This window comes from Chiloscyllium punctatum, chromosome 3 (genome assembly GCF_047496795.1).
Source record: "Chiloscyllium punctatum isolate Juve2018m chromosome 3, sChiPun1.3, whole genome shotgun sequence".
NCBI lineage: Eukaryota > Metazoa > Chordata > Chondrichthyes > Orectolobiformes > Hemiscylliidae > Chiloscyllium > Chiloscyllium punctatum.
Window position 1 is genome coordinate 43,943,665 of NC_092741.1, and position 26,957 is coordinate 43,970,621.

The window sequence follows — 26,957 nt, forward strand, 5'->3', positions numbered from 1 at the left end:
ATATCCCTGGTTACAATGTCTTTCTCCTCTGTGAATGCAGATGATCTCTCTTCCTTGAGCCCACCCGTCATAGATACTTCATGGCCCCTCTTTGTCCTCCTAATTTTATTTGTAACCAATCTCCTACTACGAGGGTCTCAACTTTTGCAAAGGCTCCCCCCTTTTTAATGCGCTGTATATGTATATTTAAAAAAGCTATTTGGAGGCAGGCAGGGAAAGGATCCTGTTCAACATCTATCCTGCAGCCAGGATTAAGGCATTAAAACCAAACGTTGTCACTCTAATTACTTGCTTGTGAATACTGCATTTCTTGCACTGTAGCGACTGCACTTAAACTGTCATTAGCTATGAAAAGTCTTTGCAATGTCCTGCAGTGGTGCATGCTGCTTGTCCTTTAATCTCTTACGGAGGGTATAACTTGCTACGGATGTAGGATTTAAAGCTAAAATTTGATTGAATACTACTTCTTGGTTTGGTATTCTACCACTGAGCTTCACAGCACAACTTTATGCTTGTGTTCTATAGCAAGGTCACCTTTAATCTGTGTTGGAATGAAAGTTAGCTTTGGATTATTTAGGCTCAGTTTTGGGTAGAAGAGCATTAATTTGATTTACCCTGTGTCTACGTTGCAGACCCAAATTGTCCCAAAAGGGTGGGGGTTAGAGGATGCTCAAATCAGAGGTAAAAGTGAACTGTAGACAAGCCTGATTGATAATTTTCCTCTGTGAAGTTGTCTGTGTTCTGAGGAACAGAAATTTCTAATGGACAAACTAACAAAAAAATGTGGACAAGAACCCGTGCAAGTCAGCCTTGAATGTCTGTGGCAAGGAGCTTGAAGCTATTTGCCTGCTCGCTGGATTAGTTAATACTTGAAAGAATTGATTTTTTTTTTGTGTGTCCAGGCAAGTAATTCTCTCTTTTTTTTTACTCTTAAACAGAGGAACGCAGGATAAAGACTTTAGGAAAAGTTCATAGAAATTGCTTATGGTACCGTTTACGGTCAGGAAAATCTGGTCACAGTGCGATTCCTACATTAAAGTAAGTATTGTGTTTCAGTCTTTTAACTATTAATGGGAAAAAAAGAGAACTCTACTTTGAGAATTGATCAGATTCTGTCTGGCTCCTAAATTTATGGTTCAATTGCCAATGGTTCACAGGTACCATGAAATTCTAGCCTATTCAGAGCAATTGAGTGTGTGTTCCTGAAAAAGCGCAGCAGGTCAGGTAGCATCTGAGTAGCAGGAAAATCAATGTTTCGGGCTGGAGCCCTGATGAAGGGCTCCAGCCCGAAACATTGATTTTCCTGCTACTCAGATGCTACCTGACCTGCTGCGCTTTTTCAGGAACACACACTCAATTGCTCTGAATAGGCTAGAATTTCATGGTACCTGATTAATCAGGAATCTGCTCCTCGGATGCCGCTTGACCTGCTGAGCTTTTCCAGCAACACGGTCTCAACTGTTGATTTCCAGCATCTGCAGACCTTAGTTTCCTATTCAGGGCAATTGTCTATATAAAATTCCGTAGCTGCAATGTGAGTTGAGACCTGTCTACTGTCATTTGGATAGCTACACCACTGAAGTAGTGGCATTCTATTTGCAAATTCCAATTTAATTGTAAAACTGTCAAAGTCTGGATTTAGAAATGAACATCAAAATAATATACATTTCTGATTGAACTGGGGAGAAAGGGTAAAGATGAGGGAACTAAGAGGATTCAAGAACGCAGTTCACAAGCCAGTATTTCATGCAGCATGAAGCTTGAGCCCATTTCTGTGTTACTTTATTGTTTTGGGACTCCTGCACCACATGTTCCAACACTGCAATTAATATGTAATATTAAAGACAATATAAACAGCATCTCTTCAGGGCACTCTTCACCTTCATGCAAAATACATGCTGTAGTGGAGCTGGCATTTCTGATTAATGAGGAATCCTAAACTCTGTGTAAACCTACAGGATTCAGAGTGGAAGGAGAATGCAGAAATGTTTCATCTTGCTTCAGAGACTTAACTGCAGCTGGTAAATCAATAAAGTGCATTATTCACTCATTTACTCATACTTTGTTTAGAATAATGCAGCATATTAAAAATATATCCTTATGAAACTTATTGCAGGTCCATGAACTTTTCTGTTTAAGGCTGGTAGCTTTTGATGTAGCAAATCAGTAGCTTAAGGTTTTGGATGTTTAATGTGTGGCAGTAAAGTGCCTCCCTGAATACAGTCTTCATGATCCTGCTTTTAGTTTAAAACCTCTCAATGTGTCTTGCATGACCAACTGTTTCCACCCCCCACCCCCCCCCCACCCCCACCCCGCCTCCAATATGCTATCTTCCAGCCTTCACTCCTGTAGTTCTGGTTTACCTTTCATCATTTGTGGTCCTTTCTGTCCAAAGAACAAAATAATGAGCCTTTCTTCATAATTTGCTTTGCCTTGCTATCCTTCAATCCTACACTAGAATCTTGATTACAATCCTACCTCTGGGTGTACTTTTGTTCTATTTAATCATTGTCTCTGCTATTCCTTCTAAAGTGATTAGAGAAATGCATATAAGAAAGGAAACAATAAATTTGAAAACTGAAATGTTGAATTCTGAGAGGGTATGACTGTTTCAAATTTAGAGCTAGCTTGCTAGCAGTTTAATAGTGTGACACTTGCATACATCAATTCGAGGTGGATGCATGAAATGTCAGTTTAAATGATGTTTCAAATAAATATTTCAGAATGAGCTAATGTGATGTTTAATTAGATATTGCATTTTGAGCATGTACATACTTGACTGACTACATTATCTAGAAAGAGATTCTGGAATATATTAAATTAAGGTTTGAATTGGTTAAATGATTTACTTCAAAAGTAGAAGATCTATTACCTTGCAAAAGATGACCATGCTATCTTCAAAGTTATTTAGTCTTTCCTCCCTCTCTTCCCCCCTCTGTCTATGAAGCTTTCCATTATTTATTTTATTTGCTTTTTAGCGAAAATGCTTTCCACCCACTGTGCTTCTGTCCGTCTTGATCTCTCATTATTTGTTCCCTGCTGTAAAGACTATGACAAGTCTCCACCCGACTGCCAATTTTTAGTGCATTTTAACTGCAATCTTCTATCTCGATCTTTTGACCAGAATATTTATAATATCAACATTATTTCCTTGTTGTGTTAAATTTTGCTGTATAAAATGTGCATTTGTACTTTTATGGTTTTAATAGGGCATATGATTATTTTAAAACTCCCTAATGTGTTGAGCAAACAGTTCATTTCTCACTATTGTGCAAATTTCTTTTACAGGCAGAATAGAATTTATATTCTCTTTTTCTTGTCCTATAATGCTCATTTATTGCTTGAGGAAATGTTGCTCTGAGAGGCGTTGGGATGTTGTGTTGTGGCTGTACAGGATGTTGGTTAGGCTACTTTTAGAATACTGCGTTCAGTTCTGGCCTCCCTGCTATAGGAATGATGTTGTGAAGTTTGAAAGGGTTCAGAAATGATTTACAAGGATATTGCTGAGATTGGAGGGTTTGAGCTACAGGGAGAGGCTTAATAGTCTGGGGCTATTTTCCTTGGAGTTTTGGAGGCTGAGGGGTGACCTTTATAAAAGTTCATAAAACCATGAGGGGCATGGATTGAGTGAATAGCCCACATCTTTTTCCCAGGTTAGTTGAATCCAAAACTAAAGGGCATAGGTTGAAGGTGAGAGATTTTAAAAGGCACCTAAGGGGCAATGTTTTCATGAATAGGGTGGTGTGTCTATGGAATGAGCTGTCAGAGAAAATGTTGGAGGCTGGTACACCTAGATGGGGACATAAATAGGAATGGTTTAGAGATTTAGGCCAAATGCTGGAAAATGGGACTAGATTAATTCAGGATATCTAGTTGGCATGGACAAGTTGGACCGAAGTGTCTGTTTCCGTGCTGTACAACTGAGTCTATATAGGACAACCACTGTTTTGCAATGAACTGGTTTGTTAGGCCGTTTGCCAAGGTGTTAAGTCATATTCAGGTGATATTGGACTTAGTACAAAGAGCTGTTGAAGGAAGAGAGGAAAAAGTCTATCTTTAATCTATATTAAATTTATTCAAAGTGAGGCACGTTAAACAGTCTAGCACCAGCATTAATAAGTATTCATTATATACCATATATACGCGTATAGGTTGATCTCATGTATAAATAGACCCATTACTTTGCCAAAAAACTTGTATTTTCCATATATCACGTATATATGTCAACCCTACTGTACTGCATTAAATCGCATTCATTCATTCATAGTAGTAGCTCTCCTCATCGCTCTTTGTTTACTATATCGTATCTCTGTCAGTCATTCATAACTGTACTTACCGCACTTGGTTTACTACAGAATGTTTTGATTCATTCATTCATTCTTTCAGACCAGTACTAAGTCTATCGGTACTTATCGCACTTTGTTCACTATACATCCAGAAGTTAATATTGTTAAAACGTTGATCGTTTTAATTGTGCCATTGTATCTGAATAAAAGCGAGATATATTAGCTACATTCTGGTATATCTTTAATTCTTTGACAAATGTTGCTGAGTTCATAACATATAGAGTAAATGGGAGGGGAAGTTCAAGGTGCTTACGCATTCAGAATTTAATAAATGTTTCATTTTAAGTGTCATTACACCAAGCCATGACCATGTTTAACAGTGTGATTTTGTAGGATTTAAATGAATCTTTGACATGTAAAATTTTCATACTGGTTTCTTGCTTTTATCTGGTAATTACCTTCACTGTAATTCATTGTGTTTTTCTTCTTTACCCAGGATTAGTTGTGCGATCAAATCAACTTTTGCTAATAATACGGTATTTTGAACTGCAGCATGAATTTCAGCCCCTCAAAACTTGTGCCCATGCATTAGTTGGCCCCCTAATTACAGTTTTAAAAAAGTCTTCAAAATTCAACCTATATACGAGTATGTATGGTATACAAGTAACAATCCAATCATAACTGGCAGCTGTGGCGATTAAATCATTATTTATAGAACTTACATAATTTCCTTTTTGCTGATAATAACATAATATTCACAAAAGATATTTTGAGAAATATCAAATTATTATTTTTCGTTGTCTATGTAGCATTGCACAACACTCTTTTTCTAGAAACCCCAGTAACCTCTTGGTGTAGGTACCCCTTTTCGGGAAACAGATAATTGATGACTTTCATCAATCCATTTGTGCTAGGCGATTTCCTTTTTTCCATAATATTTGCTTTTACGCTAATGAGATCATTCCTGCATTCTGTTTTGTTCTACACTATCCCATAAGTCGCATTTACCTCTTGCATTCAATGAGAGCATTGTTCTAGTACATCTTTTTTGTTTTAGAATTTCTTCCCAAGATATTTAACAAAGAGAATTCTATACCACTGCTGTCACATGCTTCTAACAACTCATTTTATTTCCTTTGCTTTCCAGGCTAAGAGCAACTTTACTCATCAAAACTATGTTGAAACAGTTGCACTTCGATATCCCATCAGCAAGATTTGTGTGAGAGGCATCACTACAAATAACTAATTTCATGTTCTTAGGACCACCCAATAAATTTCAGTATTCATTTGTCCATTTTATTTGCCCTTAAAATGTCCTCTGCTTCTTTGGAGTACCTTAGTTCAATACTTTAAAGCTAACATCTAGTCTTGAGTGCATAACCAGTTCAACTACCCAATCAAACTTTGTAGCTATTCTTTTTTTAATGATCCCAGCTGATGGCAATACAGGGCAAATCCAATGCCAGAGACAAACCTGGCTTAATAGATCATAAGTTCATGTGTAGTAAATTACTGTGATTGACACATTCACATGAGGCTACCAATATTGTTTAACAAGGGCATGTTATATTCTGATGTTCTAATCCTGTGTTTTCTGTTCTGACAACTTAAAAACCTGTACACAAATTGTTACAGCCTGGAGACTTCAAGTTTAAAAACTTTTCAGCTAGATTGAAACTTGGTTCTGAACTAAATTGAAATCAGAGTCTTTTCCTGTGACGTAAAAAATCAACTTCCAAAACATTTAGTCAATCAACAGCACTGATATCCCTTAACTGTGAAGTCACATGCTTTGTTGGAAATTACGTAGTTATTTCACTTCCACGTATGTTTGACCTAGTTTCTTAAAATAAAAATCTCATTACAGAACTGTAACCGCACACATTTTGTGTAGATTTCCAAATTTCCAGATTTCCAAACTGCCAACTGTTATACATCATTATCTTCAGCTTTGATATCTTTGTGACCTATCATTGTCTGGGATGGAAGAACCACACCCTTAAAAAGATTACCGATTCAATGTTTCTCCCGATCCATTATGTTTAATGTTTATACCATATATTTAAAGCCTTTGAAGCCTGATGTTGAATCTTAAGTATTACTTCAATGTTATTAATCATGCAGTTTGAGTTTCGCAGTATGTCCCCATAAGAATTTAATAACATACCTATCAAAGATGCCTGAACATTTCCCTTCTTACCAATACAATTTTGGGATCTCCTTTCAGTTGAGCACAATCTTATTCCGCAAAATGGGTCCCATTGAAAAATACCACGCCCATAAATCGCCATTCAGGCTGTAAACCGATTGCTTTAGTTGCCCTCTGCATTGCTTGCCTCTGTAGGCAGTTTCAGAAACACAATTAATGGAAATATTTCACACTACAGAAGCATTGCTTTCATGTCAGTTGATCTGCATTCTCTCAAATGTCACCAAAAGTTAGACTTTCAGCATTATTTTTGTCACTGTATGAGAGTCAACTGTATCTGTAATGCCCATTTGCTCTTCAAAACACTGAGCAGCTGATTTCTCATTTCAGTGATCTTTTCTGTATTAATCCATTTATGTGACAGGTCTGACTGTTCTTCATCTTGTATTTCAGAGCAAATTCTAAATTCTTTCCAGCTACCTAATTCCTTCTTTGCATTTTCCGGTGGCTCAGTGATTAGCACTGCTGCCTCTCAGCACCAGGAACCCAGGTTCGATTCCAGCCTTTGGTGACTGTCCGTGTGGAGTTTGCACATTCTCCCCCTGTCTACGTGGGTTTCCTCTGGGTGCTCCAGTTTCCTCCCACAGTCCAAAGATGTTCATGTTAGGTGAATTGGCTGTGCTAAATTGCCCATTGTGTTCAGGGATATGTAGGCTAAGTATATTAGGGGTAGGGAGAATGGGTCTGTGTGCGTTATTCTTCAGAGGTTCAGTGGGGACTTGTTGGGTCTAAGTGCCCTGTTTCCACACTGTAAGGATTTAAATTTTGTATTAATTCAACCTGTGGTTTATTGGAATTTCATGGTGTCCTATGTAGAAAGTTCTGCAGGATTCCTTTTTTTAATCTATACAAGCTACAGTCTCTACTTGTAACCTGACTTTTGGAACTGCTGCAGCAAAATCTGTCTTCTCTCATTCCCCTCCTCCTCGGCTCTTCCTCCCCCTTTTTCTCTCTCTCTTTACCCCATTCTCTTATTTCTCTCTTCAACCCCTACCAGCTCATGTCGTGCTCTTCTTCCCCTCACATGTCACCCCCACTCGTGTCGCCTACTTTCTCTCTGCTCGCTCCGTGCGCATGCTCGCACATCATCAGAAACTTTGTCCAGCATGTGATGGGTTGGAATCAGTTCAGAGGAGAAAGTGAGGACTGCAGATGCTGGAGATCAGAGCTGAAAATGTGTTGCTGGAAAAGCGCAGCAGGTCAGGCAGCATCCAAGGAGCAGGAGAATCGATGTTTTGGGCATGAGCCCTTCTTCAGGCTCATGCTCGAAACAGTGATTCTCCTGCTCCTTGGATGCTGCCTGACCTGCTACGCTTTTCCAGCACCACATTTTCAGCTGGAATCAGTTCAGAGAAAGTTTACCAGTCTAATACCTAGTTGATGTTTTGTAAGGAAAGGTTGGTCATAACTAAGTTTGTACCTGCAGATGTTTAGAAGAGCAAGAAGTGACTTACTGGAACATATAAGATCTTGAGGAATCTTGACAGGGCAGATATGGAGAGGATGTTTACTCTGAGAGGAGAATTGTGGACTGGGGGTCGCTGTTTGAAAATTAGAAGTTGACCATTTAAAATAGAGTGAGGCAGATATCTTTTCCCCCCTTATTGTGTCTTTTGAATTTTTTTCCTCAACAGGTGGTGGATACGGAGTCCTTGAATATGTTTAAGATAGAGATGAATATATTCTTGTTGAGCAGGTGGAAAGCTTCCAGCAGTAGGCAGAAATGTGGCTGAGGTTATAATCTGATCAACAATGATACTATTAAATGGCAGAGCAGGCGTTAGAGGCTGAATGGCTTACTTGTCCTCCTGATCTGTTATTTAATGTAGGAGTCACCCTCAAATCCACTGTTAGAACTTGCACTGTTTATTTTCCATACATTTATCCCATTTTGCCAGTCCACGAACCTCACATTTTAATCATCATCTTGAACATTTAACCAATATTTGAACTTGTAGTTTTTCCTCCATGTCCCACAATAGCTCCATCTCTCAATTCACTGTACTGTCCAGGAACATATCACCAAGGCCCCCACATTAGGCAATGCAGTAAAATATCAGCATCTAATCAACAATGTGAAAATATATTGTGTCCAATGTACAATCTCAATTCAGCAAATTAACACTGTCAACTCCTCCAGATATCAGTAACCTGATGGAAGGTGTCACTGATAATGCTATCAAGCAGCACTTTTCCAGCAATAATCAGCTGATTGCTGAGTTTGGGTTCTACCAGGGCCAATCTGCCCTTGAACTTGTCACAGTTTCAGTCCAAGCATGGGTAAGCAGTTTGAATTCAAGAGAGGAGGTAAGAGTGACTACTGTTGATATCAAGGCAGTATTTGACCGAGAAACATGTTAAGGAGTCCTGGTGAAATTCAAATGAGCCAGAAGGAAGCGGGAAACTCTTTCAGTTGGCGTCTCACTTCGCACAAAAGAAACAACACAACTCAGTCCTTTGAAACTTGCTGCAGTTTCATGTCCTAGGCTCAACTTTAATCAACTGTTTTATCATTTAATTTCTCTTTTTCTTAATTTCAGTGCCTTGCAGAGATTGCAGAAACTTATTTTTAAATAGTTTTTTCAAGCATTAGCTTGATGCTGGTCAGTAATGCTTTTAGCTTAGCATCAGAAAGCTGAGATCAAATGTTTGCACGTTTAAAAAGCTTGAAAATTTAGAGTTGTATTTCATCAAGGTGATTAAGACCAAATATAGTTCTTCTCCTAACACGGTTGGAGACAAAAAAACTGCAGATGCTGCAATCCACTGTAGACAAGCAGGAGGCTGGAAGAAAACAACAAGCCAGGCAGCATCAGGAAGTGGGGAAGTTGATGTTTTGAGTCGAGACCCTTCATCAGGATGTGGTAGGGTGAAGGGAGCTCAAATAAATGGGAGTGGGGTGAGCCTGGGGGAAAAGTTAGGTGAGATAGTGATAGGTAGATGCAGATAGGAGGTTATTGTGATTTGTCAATAAGCAGATAGGTGGGAAAGATGAAGAACAGGTCAGGTCAAGGAGGTGGGAAGCAGTAAGGGCTGAACATGGGCTGAGGTTGGGGGTGGGGAGATAGCGAAGCGGGAGGTAGAATGGAAGGGAGGAGGTGGGTCTGGTATTTGAAACTGGAGAACTCAATAGGAGGCCCAGTAGGAGGCCCAGGCGGAAGGTGAGATGGTGGTCCTCTGATTGGCCGTGCCAATAGAGGAGGCTGTGGATAGACATGTCGGAGGGGGAATTGAAATGGACGGTGACTGGGAGGTCAGGCTGGCCATTTAGGGCATGACAACAATGCTAGGCGAACCGGTCACCTCGTGTACGTTTGGTCTCACTGGTGTAGAGAAGACCACCAGATAGCTCTCTATGTCCACACCCCGAACCTCATCCCTTGTCCATCCCTTACTCTCCTCCCTGCTTCCTTGACCTGACTTAACCTGTCCATCTTCCTTCCCACCTACCTGCTGCACCCTTCCCACTGACCAATCACAATAACCTCCCAACTACCTTCCACCTGTAGAGAAGACCACATTGGGAGCTCCAGATGCAGTAATTAGGTTGGAGAAGATGAAGGTGAACCTCTCTCTCACCTGGAAAGATTGTTTGGGGTCCTGGATGGAGGTGAGGGAGGTGGTGTATGGGCAGTGTTGCACTTTCGCGTGTAACCGGAAAAGTTACAACACCTGCCCTTACACTACCTCCCTTACCTCCATTCAGGGCTCCAAACTGTCCTTCCAGGTGAGTCAGAGGTTCACCTGCATCTCCAGCCAAGTCTACTGCATCCAGTGCTCCTGAGGTGGTCTTCTCTACATTGGAGACCAAACGTAGACTAGGTGACCGTTTCATGGAGCATTGTCGCCGGGCTCTAAGTGGCCAGTCTGACATCTATTTCAATTCCCCCTCCCACTCCCCTTCCGATGTCCATCCTCAGCCTCCTTCCTTGCTGCAGCAAATCACCATCTTCTGCCTGGGCAGCCTACAGCCCAGAAGACTCAACATTAAGTTCTGTGATTTCAAATAACCTTTCCACCCATCCTCTGGCTCCCTTTCTAGCCCTGTCACCTCTTTTCCATTCTACCTCCCACATCACTAACTTCTCTAATTTCACCCCCAACCTCATTCCATGTCCAGCCCCTACTCTCCTTCACTCCTCTTTGACTTGACCTTAACTGTCCATATTTTCCCACCTATCAGCTCCATCCTTCCCACTGACCGATCACAACAGCCCCCTACCTGCATCTACCTATGGCTATCTCACCTATCTCCCTGTATTTATTTCTGAGCTTACTGACGCCTTTGCCATCCTGATGAAGGGTCTTGACCTGAAACATTGACTTCACCTCCTGATGCTGCCTGGCTTGCTGTGTTCTTCTAGCCTCCTGTGTTTCTACTCCTAACAGAGTGCCTGTCATGACTGCCTTTTATTGTCTGTGTGTAAAGCACTTTGGGACATCTTGAAGGAATGATAAGGCACAGTGCAAGTATAAGTTTCTATTTCTGTCCGTTCCAGAATGTGTAGTGATATGGTGTACTGTGTGAGCTCAATATTATGTAAAGTGATCATATTGGATCAACTTGTAATGAATAAAAATTTAAATTGTGACCATGTTAACACTAATTTTTATGAATGAAGATTAAAGCCAAGACTGTGCAGCATTTTCACAAATTCTAATTAGTAACGTTTGTTTAGTCTGCCTGGCATTCCTAATTACTAATACACTCTTAGAGGATCTATTCTCTAATCTTTTCTGTGTTGTTAGTTCTGAAATGGAACAAGGCAATTGGATCCCTACCTTTATTTCTAGAATTAGCTGTGCCATTTCTCTAAATTTGTGTAAGGCTGCTCACTCATGTCATAGTGTTCCTTCAATGACAGAACAGCTCATATCAGCATTCAGTCACACATGTAACATCCTGACCTGGACTGACCATTGGCATGTAACTTTAGTGTCACATGAACAGCAAGATAAAGTAAAGGAATAAATCCAACTACCTTCCAATTTCACTTGCAAAAGTGCAACAGTTGTTACTTTCCTCAACTCTTGACAGGGTTTCAAAGTTGTGCTCTTTGGGTTACAAATAATCTGAAGATGATGGATCAGCACTGGTTAATAGACCAGGGCAGAAGTCAGATATTCTGCATTGTGGCTCGTGCTATGACTCCTCCGAGCCTTGTCACAATCTAAAAGGCTCACCTAAGAAAGTGATGGAATATTTATTATTCACATAGATGGGGTACATTTACATATGGATGGATGTGATGGTGGACTTCATTGAAAATTATAATATTACATATAACATGAGAGCCATATGCTGAGAACGAAAGATTTTTTGAAGATGATGTTAAGGTGTTGGTAAATTTCTGTAAAGAACTTTCTAATTATTTATTCTCTTTAAACAGAAAAATAGGACTCATTTCTGGATGGGTACTACTTTGCTGTCTTTTATACAAAGTTTCAATAATAGAAAACAGAGAAAAAGAATATAACCCATACGAAGTGCTTGGAGTCGACCCTGTAAGTAATTAATCGATTGTTTCCTGTCAAGGAATGGTGTTATATGTACCTACCCTAACACATTCTATCGCTGGTACTCTCTCCCATGTTCTAGTCTTTGTCCTTTATTTGCACCAGTCTTTGACCTTGAAAACATGGGGGAAAAATACTATGTATGAAGTTGCTTGTATTGCTTTTTGACTTGCCCAACAAGAGCAGAATTGATAAATTGCCATTTAATTTCTCTTACTGTGGTGGGAAACTGTATGATGTCTCCTTGGAACACCAAAAACTCCCAAATCCTTCACAGATTTTTGAGTTAAACTATACCCTACTTATTGTGGCATAATGTGTCATTGTAGCATGATATCTGAGAATGACAACAAGTTCTTTGCCTGATAGATGTGCTGGAGTGCCTGTTTCCTGATGCTAGACCCTTGTCCAAAAGTCATAGGTGGCGATTTGCGCAAGAGCTGCAGAAAATAGATGCTTTTGGGAATAAGAGCAAGTGTCTCTGCATGCCACTTATGAATGTAGAGGAAACCATGCATACATCTGTTTAATAATAGGTCTATGGTTAGCTTTTGATTTGTGGAAGTACTATATTCAGGAAAATTGTTGTTTAAAATGAACATAACAAATTTTCCTGAAAAGTACTGGCATTTTTTCAACATTGCTAGTGAGGTGAAAAGTTCTCATGAGGTTTCAAACTTGATCTGGATTCCATGAGATAGTGGTCTATGTTTAATTATCATGAGCTGAATCTGGTTTATGAGAACGTCGACACCCCACTTTAGTAACCAGATCCTTGGTTTTATATTATGTAACATTTTTTCAGTAAATTGAAATTTGCCTCTGAAGCAAGGTTGATTTTTCATTGGGAATTTGTAGTGTGGCATGAAAAGTTAAAGGATGGGCAGTGGTGAATAGAGGTGGAGAAAAGAGCAAGAGTGCTGGATATTGTAGATACAGTGTTCTGTTCTAAATGTTGTCTTGCTGCACTATTTTCCAAGATTTGTCAGGGGTGCAGTGTTTAAAAGAAAGGAAGAAAATCTTATGTACTTTATCATGGCAGAGAAAGGTGTCAAAGTGCTTGCATAAATTATGTTGGGAGTGATGTTGGTTACTGGTATGCCAACATGGAAGTCCCATGTCATCTGCTGAACAGCAACAGATGACGGATAAGTTAATCTGCTTTGTGGTGTTGGAGTTTTGATGTTTGGGAAGGACACCAGGGAAATTCTCAGAACTTAATTGAACTCTGAAATAAGCTTCCAACCACATTTGTGTTATCACTAAGGTAATCTGCCTATCTCTACTATCACCTGAATTTGCCTCTGTCAGTTCATCTGCTGGAACCCCATGTCTTTGTTGGCTCTAGACTCCATTTATTTCTAAATACTTCTGTTGGGTCATCTACAGTCAATCCTTTATGAACTTGCACTCTTCCAAACATCTGCCTGAGTCAAAACTTGAATAAATTTCCTTTTCCCTGTTATCCAATCTTCACTGACGTATATTCACTTCCCGTCAAGCAACACCTTTTTTTAAAGAAAAATCTCATCCTTGTTTTCAAACCTCTTTTTAGCCAAGCTCCTCCTTTATCTCTGTAATCTCATGCTGCACCTTCTAAACCTATAAACTCTACCACCTCGAAGGCCAAGACAAGTAGATGTATGGTTTCTCCAAGTCACTTTGCAGGTCAGGTGAATTGGCCAATCTAAATTGCCCGTAGTGTTAGGTAAGGGGTAAATGTAGGGGTATGGGTGGGTTGCGCTTCGGCGGGGCGGTGTGGACTTGTTGGGCCGAAGGGCCTGTTTCCACTCTGTAAGTAATCTAATCTAATCTAATCTAATCTGATTTGGAATTATACCACCGTTCCATCACTGTTGCTGTGTCAAAATCCTGGTACTCCATTCCTTCTAGTTCTGTGGGTTTACACCCCATAGGGTGCAGGGGTTCAAAAAGATGTGTTGACACCACCTTCTCTAGGACAATTAGGGGTGGGCAATAAATGCAGTATTGTCTGCATCTGATGAACAATTAACTTTTTTTCTAAATAAGAATGCCCGCTCAGGTATTTGCACTTATCTAGTTCTGACTTCATGCATCATTTTTAGTGGCTTTATATTATTAGCTGTGACTTCAGTTGCCTACTCATAGAGTCATAGTCATAGAGATGTACAGCATGGAAGCAGACCCAATCTAGTCCCACCTTCCAGCACCTGGCCCACATCCCTCCAAACCCTTCCTATTCATGTACCCATCCTTTTAAATGTTGCAATTGTGCTAGCCTCCACCACTGGCAGCTGATTCCATACACCTACCACCCTCTGCTTGAAAAGGTTGCCCCATCTCTTTTATATCTTACCCCTCTTACCCTAAATCCATGCCCTCTAGTTCAGGACTCCCCCCACCCCAGGGAAGAGACGTTGTCTATTTCTTATCCATGCCCCTCATGGTTTTATGTATCTCTAAGGTCACCCCTCAGCCTCCAACGCTTCAGGGAAAACAGCCCCAGCCTATTCAACCTCTCCCTATAGCTCAAATCCTCCCAACACTGGCAACATCCTTGTAAATCTTTTCTGAACTCTTTCAAGTTTCCCAACATCTTTCTGATAGGAAGGAGACCAGAACTGCACACAATATTCTAAAAGTGACCTAACCAATGTCCTGTACAGCCGCAACATGACCTCCCAACTCCTGTACTCAATACTCTGACCAATAAAGGAAAGCATACCAAATGCCGCCTTCACTATCCTATCTACCTGCGACTCCACTTTCAAGGAGCTATGAATTGACACTGCAAGGTTTCTGTTCAGCAACATTTCCTAGGACCTTACCATTAAGTGTATAAGTCCTGCTTATATTTGCTTTCCCAAAATGCAGCATCTAGCATTTATCTGAATTAAACTCCATCTGTCACTTCTCAGCCCATTGGCCTATCTGATCAAGATCTCGTAATCTGAGGTAGCTTTCTTTGCTGTCCACAATATCTCCAATTTTGGTGGGATTTGCAAACTTACTAACTGTACCTCTTATGCTCACATCCAAATCATTTATATAAATGACAAAAAGTAAAGGACCCAGCACTGATCCTTGTGGCACTCCACTGGTCACAGGCTTCCAGTCTGAAAAACAACTCTCCACCACCACCTCCTGTGTTCTACCTTTGAGGCAGTTCTGTATTCAAATGGCTAGTTCTCCCTGTATTCCATGAGAGCTAACCTTGCTAACCAGTCTCCCATGGGGAACCTTGTCGAACGCCTCACTGAAGTCCAGAAAGATCACATCTACCGCTCTGCCCTCATCAATCCTCTTTATTACTTCTTCAAAAAACTCAGTCAAGTTTGTGAGACATGATTTCTCACACCCAAAGCCATGTTGACTATCCTAATCAGTCCTTGCCTTTCCAAGTACATGTACATCCGGTCCCTCAGGAATCCATCTAAACCCTTAAATTGTGCTCACCAGTCTGTAGTTCCCTGGCTTGTCCTTACCACCTTTCTTAAACAGTGGCACCACATTAGCCAACATCCAGTCTTTCGGCACCTCACCTGTGACTATCAACGATACAAATATCTCAGTAAGGGACCCAGCAATCACCTCCCTAGCTTCCCACAGAGTTCTAGGGTACACCTGATCAGATCCTTGGGATTTATCCACTTTTGTGTTTGAAGACATCCAACACTTCCTCCTCTGTAATATGGACATTTTTATATCTTCCATATTCTTTCCACAGTAAACTCTGATGTAAAATATTAGTTTAGTATCTCCGCCATCTCCTGCGGTTCCACACAAAGGCTGCCTTGCTGATCTTTGTTAAAAATCAAACAACACCAGGTTATAGTCCAACAGGTTTAATTGGAAGCACACTAGCTTTCGGAGCAACGCTCCTTCATCAGGTGATTACCTGATGAAGGAGCGATGCTCCGAAAGCTAGTGTGCTTCCAATTAAACCTGTTGGACTATAACCTGGTGGTGTTTGATTTTTAACTTTGTACACCCCAGTCCAACACCGGCATCTCCAAATCATTGCTGATCTTTGCGAGGCTCTATTCTCCCCCTAGTTACCCTTTTGTCCTTAATGTATTTGTAAAAGCCCTTTGGATTCTCCTTAACTCTATTTGTCAAAGCTATCTCATGTCCCCTTTTTGCCCTCTTGATTTCCTTCTTAAGTATGCTCTTAGTGCCTTTGTATTCTTCTAACGATTCATTTGATCTATCTTTTCTATACCTGACATATGCTTTCCTTTTCTTAACCAAACTCTCAATTTCTTTAGTCATCTAGAATTCCCTATACCTACCAGCCTTTATTTTCACCCTAACAGGAATGTACTGTCTTTAGACTTTCGTTATCTCATTTCTGAAGACTTCCCATTTTCCAGCCATCCCTTTATCTGTGAGCATCTGCCCCCAATCAGCTTCTGAAAGTTCTTGCCTAATACCGTCAAAATTGGCCTTTCTCCAGTTTAGAACTTAAATTTTAGATCTGGTCTATCTTTTCCATCACTATTTTAAAACTAATAGAATTATGGTCACTGGCCCCAAAGTACTCCCCACTGACAATTCAGTCACCTGCCCTGCCTTATTTCCTAAGAATAGGTCAAGTTTTGTACCTTCTCTCGTAGGTACATCCACATACTGACTCAGAGCATTTTCTTGTACCCACTTAACAAATTCTTCTCCATCTAAACCCTTAACACTGTGACAGTCTGTGTTTGGAAAATTAAAATCCTCTACTATGACCACCCTATTATTCTTACAGATAGCTGAGATCTCCTCACAAATTTGTTTCTCAATTTCCCGTGGACTATTAGGGGGTCTATAATACAATCCCAATAAAGTGCTCGTCCCTTTCTTATTTGTCAGTTTCACACAAATAACTTCCCTGAATGTATTTCTGGGAATATCCTCCCTCAGTACAGCTGTAATCCTATCCTTTATCAAAAATGCTACTTCCCCTCCCCTCTTGCCTCCCTTTCTGTCCTTCTGTCATATTTGTATCCTGGAACATTAAGCTGCCAGTCCTGTCTATCCCTGAACCAAGTTTCTGTAATTGCTATGATATCCTAGTCCCATGTTCCTAACCATGCCCTGAGTTCATCTGCCTTCCCTGTTAGGCCTCCTGCATTCATCTCACTGTTTCACTTTCTCCCTTTAAGACTCCTTAAAACCTACCATTTTGACGAAGCCTTTGAGGTACATAGGGTGAATAGCCAAGGTTTGTTTTTCACAGGGTAGGGGAATCCAAAACTAGAGGGCATAGGTTTAAGGTAAGAGGAGAAAAGTTGAAAAGAGACCTAAGGGGCCACTTCTTTTACCCAGGGAAGGGTGCATGTGTGGAAAGAGCTGCCAGAGGAAGTGCTAGAAGCATGGTACAATCACAACATTTAAAAGATATCTGGATAGGTACATAATTAGGAAAGGTTTAAATGTTGGCACATGGAACTGGAGTAATTTAGGATATCTGATCGGCATGGACCAGTTGAACCGAACCGCTTGTTTCTATGCTGTACAGCACTGACTCTATCTGACTGAATATTTCTTCCTGTAGTTCTGTTGTATTTTGTTTCATAATATTCCTGTGAAATCCCTTAAGACTTGTCATGACATTAAAGGCATTATATAGATGTATAGTTGATGAGACTTGAATTTTTTCCTCTGGAATATCACATTCAAAGAATGGACTTTGTATCATCTTCGTTCAATCCGTAGCATTAATATAACTTTACAAAATAATAGTATGATACGCTACAAATATACCAAACTTCAATGCAGGAGTTTTTAAAATATAAATTTGACAGCTATTATGTAGGATTTCCATACTATGATCCAATTAGTGAACAATAGTTTCAGTGCCCCAAGTATGCAAAGTGCATTTCTGCAAATGTATGTTGACTTGTATCCAAACAGATTTTAAAATTTTATTTGTATTGGGACAGAAATGGGTAATAATTTTTCCAATAGCTAACTGGTATGTATTTATTTCTTCCTAACCTAGGGAGCATCTGTGGCAGAAATTAAAAAGCAATATCGACAGTTGTCACTCAAACATCATCCAGATAAAGGAGGCGATGAAGTCCTGTTTATGAGGATTGCAAAAGCCTATGCTGCGTGAGTAGTAGCAGTATCTACATGAATAGGCTTTTAACTAGGAAAAGAAACTGTGTAGGGGTTTTCTTTTTAAGAAACATCGACAATAGGAGTAAGGTTTGGCCTGTTGGTCTGATTCACAATTCAGTTTGAGCCTGCCTGATCCTCTTATCTCAACACCATACTCCCACATGTTCCCCCACCCTTGATACCTTTGGTGTCTAGAAATCTGTTTCTTAATTATATATTCCGTGACTTAGCTAGCACTGCCTAATGCTGTAGAGAGTTCCCCAGGTTCACCGTCCTCTGAGTGAAGAAATTCCTAATCTCAGTTCTTTTTGTCCTATCCATATCCCACAAGCAAAAGAAGTCTGGCCACTTCTGTCAAAATTTCACTATTCAAATGAGATTGACTCTAATTCTTTAAAACTAAGGCGAGTACAGTCCTAATCAAATCAAACTCTTCTCGTATGACAAACCTTCTATTCCAGGAGTCGGTTTCATAAGGCTTCATTATACATCCTCTGTGGCAAGTATATCTTTCAGACCATAAGGCGTAGGAGCAGAAGTTGCCCATTTGGCCTATCAAGTCTGCATCATCATTCAATTAGACCACTGCTTAATTTAGGATTTGGAACTCCACTTGTTTTTCTCCCATAATTCATATTTCTCTTACTGATTAAAAAATTGTCTTTCCCAGCCTTGAAGTTGTTTAACAAACTAGCCTTGACAGCCCTCCATGGTAACAAATTCCTCAGGTTCACTATGTCCTGAGAGAATAAATTCCTCCTCATCTCAGTCTTAAATGGGCAACCATTTAAACTGAGATTATGTCCTCTGGTCCTCGACTACCATGCAAGGAGACCAACCTCTCAGCATCTACCCTGTCCAAGAATATTCACTTCTTGATTCTTGCTCACAGTCTGCAGAACCTTGCGTTGTTCCTGTGTTATATTCCATCTGCCAAGTGTATGCACACTCACTTGACCTGTCAGTCTCCCTCTGACTCCATGTATCATACTCATCAACTGCCTTCCCACTTTGTTTTTTGTGTATTCAGTATACTTGGTACATTCACTTCCCTCACCTACCTCATTAATAATAATGCAGATGTGGACCCAGCACTGATCCTTGGTCCAGTCCACTAGTTACAGTTTGTCATCCTGAAAATACATTCCTTATTCTCAATTCTGCCTTCTAACAGTTGGCCAATCCTCTCTTCATGCCAATGTACTATTCCTGGCACCATAGACTCTTATTAAGCAGCCTTATGTATGGCATCTTATGAAACCCTTTTAGAAGTCCAAATAGGTTATGGTGACTAGTTTACCTTTATCTATCCTCAAATAATCGTTATGAGTTTGCATGGTGCGATTTCCCCTTCCTGAAGCCATGTTGACTCTGCTTGATTGTTATTTTTCTAAATACTATGCCATTGTATTCATTATAATAGACTAAAATTTTCACGGCTGCTGATATTAAACTAACTGGCCTATTGTCAGTTACCTATTTTTGGTTTTCCTCCCTTTTAAAATAAGGATGTTACATCGGCAGGTTTCAAATCTTGAATCTTTTCAGAATCTATGAGATCATGGCAGACTACACTTCTATTTTTCCACTGAAACACTGCCCCCCTCACCAAAAATCCTATTGCCTTTGATTACTTAGTATTTTTGGAATGCTATTCATGCTGACTACTGTGAGGACTAATGCAAAGTCGTTGTTCAACTTCTCTGCCTTTTTCTCGCTCCCAATTATTATTTCTGCAACTTCATTCTCTAAGGCCTTATGGTCACTTTGGCCTCTGTCGTATTTCTGTTAAAAGAAGCATTTACTATCTTGTTTGTTTTGTTAGTTTGTCCTTTTGCAATAGACTCTGGGGACTGATTGATTGGTTTGTAATTGCTTTTATTCTCCCTCCCTCCCTCCCTCTCTCTAAGTGATGCATGTATATTTGTCTCCTTCCAATCTGCTGACACAATTCTGAATCTGAATTTTGGAAGGTGACAATCAAACCATTTATTGCCACCACCTTTAGAACCTGGGGCTATAGATGATTTGAGGATTTATCAGCTTTCAGTCCCATAAATTTCACTGCTATGTTTTTAAAACTGGGACTAAGTTCCTTCAATTCCTCCTCCTCCTCCTCAGATCCTTGTCTTACAATAAACTATTTTGACATGTTCATGAACTGTGGGCAATACTAGAGTCATAGAGATGTACAGGACAGAAACAAAACCCTTCGATTCAACTTGTCCATGCCAATCAGATATCCTAAATTAATATTGTTCCATTTGCCAGCACTTGACCCATATCCCTCTAAACCCTTCCTATTCATATACTCAACCAGATGCCTTTTAAATGTTGTAATTGTACCAGCCTCCTCCACTTCTTTCTCTGGCAGCTCATTCCATACATACTACTCGCTGTGTGAAAAAAGTTGCCCGTTATCCATCACTTCCTCAGGAAGTTCATTCCACAGGCAAACCACTGTTAAATATAAAATGCCCCTCATGCTAATTTTAAATCTCTCTTCTCTCACCTTAAAAATGTGCCCTCAAGTTTTGAAATCCCCCATCCTACCATTAATCCTATATATACCCCTCATGACCTTATGAACTTCTATCAGGTCACCTCAACCTCTATGGTCCAGTAAAAAAAAAACATTCCAGCCTATCCAGCCTTTCTTTATAACTGAAACCTTCCATCGCTGGCAACATTCTGGTAAATCTCTTCTGAATCCTCTCCAGCTTAATAATATCATTCCTAGAACTGGATGACCAGAACTAGACACCGTACTCCAGAAAAGGCCTCATATGTTTTGAGTTGTGGAGATGCTTGTAGGTTCCTTTCCCAGATTTCTTTCCCTGAACCAAATGAGTTCTTTTTATACCAATCCTTCATCACTATTATTGGTGCTAACCTATGAATTACCAGATTTATTGAAGATATTTTTGTGAATCTGTTCAGGCGTGTTATTACACACCTCTGAAGCAGGTGGAATTTAAATGCAGAACTCGTCCAGCAGTATGGACGAGACCAAGGCACCACAATAACCCATTAATTTCTAATTTACATGACTTGCTACTTTAGATATTTATGAACAGGTTGATTTAAAAATGTGGCACATCTTTGCAAGTTTTGAGAAGATTTGTAGCTCACATTGAGGTTTTAAATGTAGGTTTGCTCACTGAGCTGGAAGGTTCATTTCCAGATGTTTCATCACTCTACTAGGTAACATCTTCAGTGGGCTTCAGTCGAAGCAATGCTGAAAATTCCTGCTTTCTATTTAACTTCGAACTTCAAACCAGCATCTACAGGAAAGCAACACATACGGACAAAATACTGAACTACAGAAGCAATCATCCCAACACACTCAAACGAAGCTGCATCAGAACATTATTTCAATGAGCCAACCCACTGCAGCACAGAGCAGGGAAAAATCACCTATATCGTGTATTCAAAAAGAATGGGTACCCAATGAACACAGTCTGCCGATTTCTCAGCAACAAACCCAAACAAGCAGACTAAACACGTCCAGAAACCCTAGCCACACTCCCCTACATCAAAGTCATCTCGGAAATGATTGCCAGACTACTCAGACCCCTTGGCATCATGATAGCCCACAAACCCACCAACACACTAAAACAGCAGCTAATGAACTTGAAAGACCCTATACAGACAATGAGCAAAGCTGATGTCATTTACAAAATACCGTGCAAGGACTGTAACAAACACTACATTGGACAAACAGGCAGAAAACTAGCCACCATAATACATGAATACCAACTAGCCACAAAAAGACATGACCCTCTCTCACTAGTATCCTCACATACAGATGAGGAAGGACACCGCTTCATTTGGCACAACACATCCATCCTAGGACAAGCCAACAAAGACACAAATGCGAATTCCTAGAAGCATGGCATTCCAACCGGAACTCTATCAACAAACACATCAAGTTGGACCCCATCTACCACCCCTTGAGAAAAGGAATAGGAAATAGCATCACCACAGGAAATGACGTCACCAACCCAAAGAAACCCAAACATATAGAAAGCAGGAATTTTCAGCAGTGCTTTGCCGGAGACCCACTGAAAATATTATCTAGTAGGGTAATACAAGGTCTGGAAATGAACCTTCCAGCTCAGCGAGCAAACCTATATCCAATGTGACACACCTCCAGGTGCAGGTGGGACTTGAACTTAGGATCTGTTCTTAGAAGTAGGGATGCTACCACCAGCCCTCAATGGATTTATTGAGCACTGCTTCATAATTTGCTATATTAAGATTTGGATTCACTCTCTTAGTTGCTGATATGATAACCAGTATATTGCATTGCAAAACAGCTGATTGTACCAATGGACTCTACTTGCATGTATTTGACTGTTAAATACATCACACCCACTGCTGACTTTTCTGTAATATCTGACTGTAATGCTATTAATAACAGTAGCTAGTATGATAGTATTATACCCATGGCTTTGATTATTTTGCTTCAGTGTGTCAAATTTTGTTTTAAATAAAGAAATCACAGGATTTCACCAGTGGTTTGGGAATGACATTCTTTGATAAAGCATGTGTTTTCAGTGAAAGCTAGTGAGCAGGATCATAGTACCTAATGGGCCAACATATTTCCTGCGAGTAAATATCATACTTTAAGTTGCAATATCTCTTCTCCAGTGTAATAGCTGTATTGTGATAAGTGGAATCCTTGCATATGCTGCATTAATGAGTACAACAGGGCATGCCAGGAGCAGTATCAGGCATACCTGATAAAAAATATAACACAGAACTACTTGCATAACTAACAGTGGAATCAACATACAGTGGACAGGGCTAAGTGATTCTACAACCAATGGATTAGATCTAAGCTCTGCATTTTACCAAATACTTCCACAAACCCATCATCCTCAACAAGGGGGAGCAACATTGGTGCAAAAAACCTGGCTGAATTTGAATTCATCTTCACTTGGAAGGTGGCTGGATGCTCAATTTTGAGTTACTAAATCTGTTATCTAATTTAGCTTGGTGGCAGTGCCATACTGCAGAATGGAGGGAACCCTCCTTATGAAGACAGGACTTTGTCTCCACATGGCCTGAGGAGTGATCATTCCTCCTGGTACTGATCTAGCCACATGCACCTGAAACAGGTAGATTGATGAGGGTGAGGTCAAGTTTATGGAGAGACGATGGCCTTGTGATATAATTGCTAGACTGTGAATCCATAGAGTCAGATAATGTTCTGGGGACCTTGGTTCAAATTCTGCCATGGCAGATGGGGGAGTTAAGTGTCTCATAATAACCATAAATTCATTGTCAATTGTAAGAAAAGTCCATCTGGTTCACTAATGTCTTTTCGGGAAGGAAACTGCCTTCCTTAACAGGTCTGGACTACATGTGACTCTAGACCCACTGTAATGTGGTTGACTCTTAACTGTCCCTGGGATGGGCAATAAATCATCCTGTGAAAGAATTTGAAATTAGGAAATTTTTTTCCTCCTGTTGATTCCTTTGTCACATGCCACAGATTAAACATAGCAGCTATGTCCTTTAGCCCGTCAGCTTGGACAATAATGCTGCTAGCGAGCCGCTGTTGGTGATGGACATTGAAGACTCCCACCCAAATTACGTGCTGTGTCCTTGCTGTCTTCATTTCTTTCTACAAATGTTCTTCAGTATGGTGGAATACCGGTTCATCAATTGAAGTGGTGTGATAGCTGGTTATGAGCAAGAGGATTCGTAGAGTTATAATCAGTCATTTCAGGACGGAAGCAGACCCTGCAGTCAAACTTGTCCATGCTGACCCAGCTTCCCAAACTAAACCAATCCTACTTAACTGCATTTGGTCCCTATCACTCTTAAGTCTTTCCTATTCATGTACCTATCTGAATGTCTTTTAAATGTTGTAACTGTACTTGCATTTACCACTTTCTCTGGCAGTTCATTCCACATGAGCAACCCTTTTTTAGAAAATTTGCCCACTGGGTTCCTTTTATATCTTTCCCCTCTCACCTTAAACTTATGCCCTCAAGTTTTGAACTCCCCTACCCTGGGCAAAAGACCTGGAGTAACATCCTTGTAAATTGTTTCTGCACCCCCTCCAATTTAATAATCACCTTCCTATAGCAGGGTGACCACAATTGTACACAGTCCTCCAAAAATGGCCTCACAATGTCCTATACAACTGCAACATGATGTCCCAACTCCTTTATGTAATGATTCCTTGCCTATGTTTGACTTGGTTCTGTGAGATTTCATGGGGTTCAGATCTGGTGTTCAGGACTCTCCGGGCAACTCCTTTCTGACTCTGTATACCATTGTTCCACCACCTCTGTGCTGCTGGTGGATCAAATCAGAAGGTATAGTGGTAGTTTGGAATGTTGTCTATAAAAGTGTGATTTCACGTGTACAAAAAATGTTAAGAAACAGCCTGACTAATTTCTGGGATAAGCTTGCCCCAGTTTTAGCACAAATCCCCAGATGTTGGTAAACAGGACTTTGCAGACTCAACAGTGCTGTTTCTGCAATTGCCGACATGTTGGGTTTGATAGAATTAAGTGGCTTGCTGAGCCATTTCAGAGAATACCCTGTAGACCAGGCCAGATGTCATCAGATTGTTTCTGTCCCTAAAGGGCATAAGTAGACCAGATATGATCTTACATTTGATTGCTGTTACATTGTTACCATTCAGCTGGCTTTAAATTTCAGATTTTATTATTGAATTCAAAATTCGCCATATGCCTTGGCAAAAATGTTTTCCGATCCATTAGCCTGAGCGTCCTAATTATTAATTTTTGCCGTTACAGCTATGTTGCTGCTTACTTACAAATTAATGTGAAATCTCTGGCTTAATGCTGCATGTGTTTGAGCGTTACTATATGTGCAGAATACAATGGATGCTATTGTAATGACTACTGACAATATTTAAATTTAAATCAAAACATTGAGGTGTGAGATGAAGTAAAAAGGTTAGTGGCTGCTTGGTTTAAATATTCCAGCTTCCTGATTTTGATATGGTCTGTGGAGGATTTGTGCCCTGATAAAGGTTTGTTTGAAACTACCTGACTCGGATCTTCCAGTTTTGTCTGTATATAGTCGTCATGGTTGTGATCTCACCAGTCTGCAGAAGATGTGCTTACTTTTAAGTATTTCATATGTCAATGAAAATGCGCAAGGTACGTGATACATGACTGCATCGTTTAATAAACAAAACTGAGAATTAAAATTGAGCTCTTGAGAATCAAACCGTAACCCCTAAACATCAAGAAGTGGCCCTCAAAAAAAAATCCCAAGATGATCCCTTGAAAATAAGCCTTTGACCGCTGAAATTCAGCTTCATGCTACTAGTATTTTGAATATCAGTTTTAATATTGATATACACTTAATTCTTGTCTTCTAGTTTAACCGATGAAGAGTCTCGCAAAAATTGGGAAGAATATGGCAATCCAGATGGTCCACAAGGTACTTTGCCACTTCAGGGATTTATTGTGCTTGCCAGTTTGTTTTGGGAAAATTCATTTCCAAGACATTCAAACCATTAACAAACATATAGATTTGGACCCCATTTACCAACCTCTCAGAAACAGAACCGGAAATGATATCACTTACCACCATAAACAGCGACAGGTAAAAAAACAAGTGGGACAGAACACCTATGCTTCACTAGAGGCTCATTGATGTTACCTAGCATGGTGACAAAGAACATTACAGCACAGGAACAGGCCCCTCATCCCTCCAAGCCTGAACCAATCCATATCTTCTATCTAAATCTGTTGCCTATTTTCTAAGGACCAGTACCCCTTTGCTCTCTGCCCATTCATGTATCTGTCTAGATACATCTTAAGTGATGCTATTGTTCCCGACCCTACCACCGCCGCTGGCAACGCATTCCAGGCACCCTCCACCCTCTGTGTGAAGAGCTTTCCATGTATATCTCCCCTAAACTTTTCCCCCCTCACTTTGAACTCATGACGCTTAGTAATTGAGTCCTCCACTCTGGGGCGGGGGGGGGGGGGGGGGAAGAGAGAGAGAGAAAAAGAAGTTACTTGCTATCCACCTTGTCTACTGTCATGATTTTGTAGGCCTCAATCAGGTCCCCCCTCAATCGCCTTTCCAATGAAAATAATCCTAATCTACTCAACCTCTCCTCATAGCTAGCACCCTCCATACGAGGCAGCATCGTGGTGTACCACCTCTGCACCTTCTCCAAAGCATCTGCATCTTTTTGGTGATGTGGCAACCAGAACTGTACGCAGCTTTCCAAATATAGCCAAACCAAAGTTTATGCAAGTGTAATATGATCTGTCACCTTTTGTACTAAATACCCAGTCCGATGATGGAAAGCATGCTATATACCTTCTTGACCACTGTACTGACCTGCTTTGCCATCTTCAGGGAACAGTGACCTGAACACCTTTATCTCTCTGTGCATCAAGTTTCCCCAGGACTTTTCATTTACTGCAGAGTTCACTCTGGAATTGCATCTTCCGAAATGCATCCCCTCGCATTTGTCCAGTCTGAACTCCATTTGCCATTTCTCTGCCCAACTGTCCAATCTATCTATATTTTGCTGTATTCTCTGACAGTCCCCTTCACTATCTGCTACTCTACTAATTTTAGTGTCATCTGTGAACTTGCTAATAAGGCAACCTATACCTTCCTCCAAATCATTTACGTATATCACCAACAGCAATGGTCCCAGCACGGATCCCTGTGGGGGGACACTGGTGATAGGTCTCCATTTTGAGAAACTCCCTCGCACTACTACTCTCTGTCTCCTGTTCTATCATCTAGCTAGAACACCCTGGACCCCATGCAACTTCACCTTTTTCATCAGCCTACCATAAGGAACCTTATCAAATGCCTTAGTGAAGTCCTTA

At 40.4% G+C, this 26,957-nt stretch overlaps 1 protein-coding gene across 1 annotated transcript in view; it reads left to right on the forward strand.

Annotated features, from left to right (window-relative positions):
* sec63 (SEC63 homolog, protein translocation regulator) overlaps positions 1-26,957 on the forward strand; it is a 114,832-nt gene that overhangs the window by 30,744 nt on the left and 57,131 nt on the right. Inside the window, exons 2-5 of the mRNA XM_072552479.1 lie at positions 939-1,038; positions 11,886-12,000; positions 17,984-18,096; positions 25,478-25,539. Of these exons, the coding sequence (XP_072408580.1) occupies positions 939-1,038; positions 11,886-12,000; positions 17,984-18,096; positions 25,478-25,539 (390 nt within the window). The remainder of the gene's footprint in view (positions 1-938; positions 1,039-11,885; positions 12,001-17,983; positions 18,097-25,477; positions 25,540-26,957) is intronic.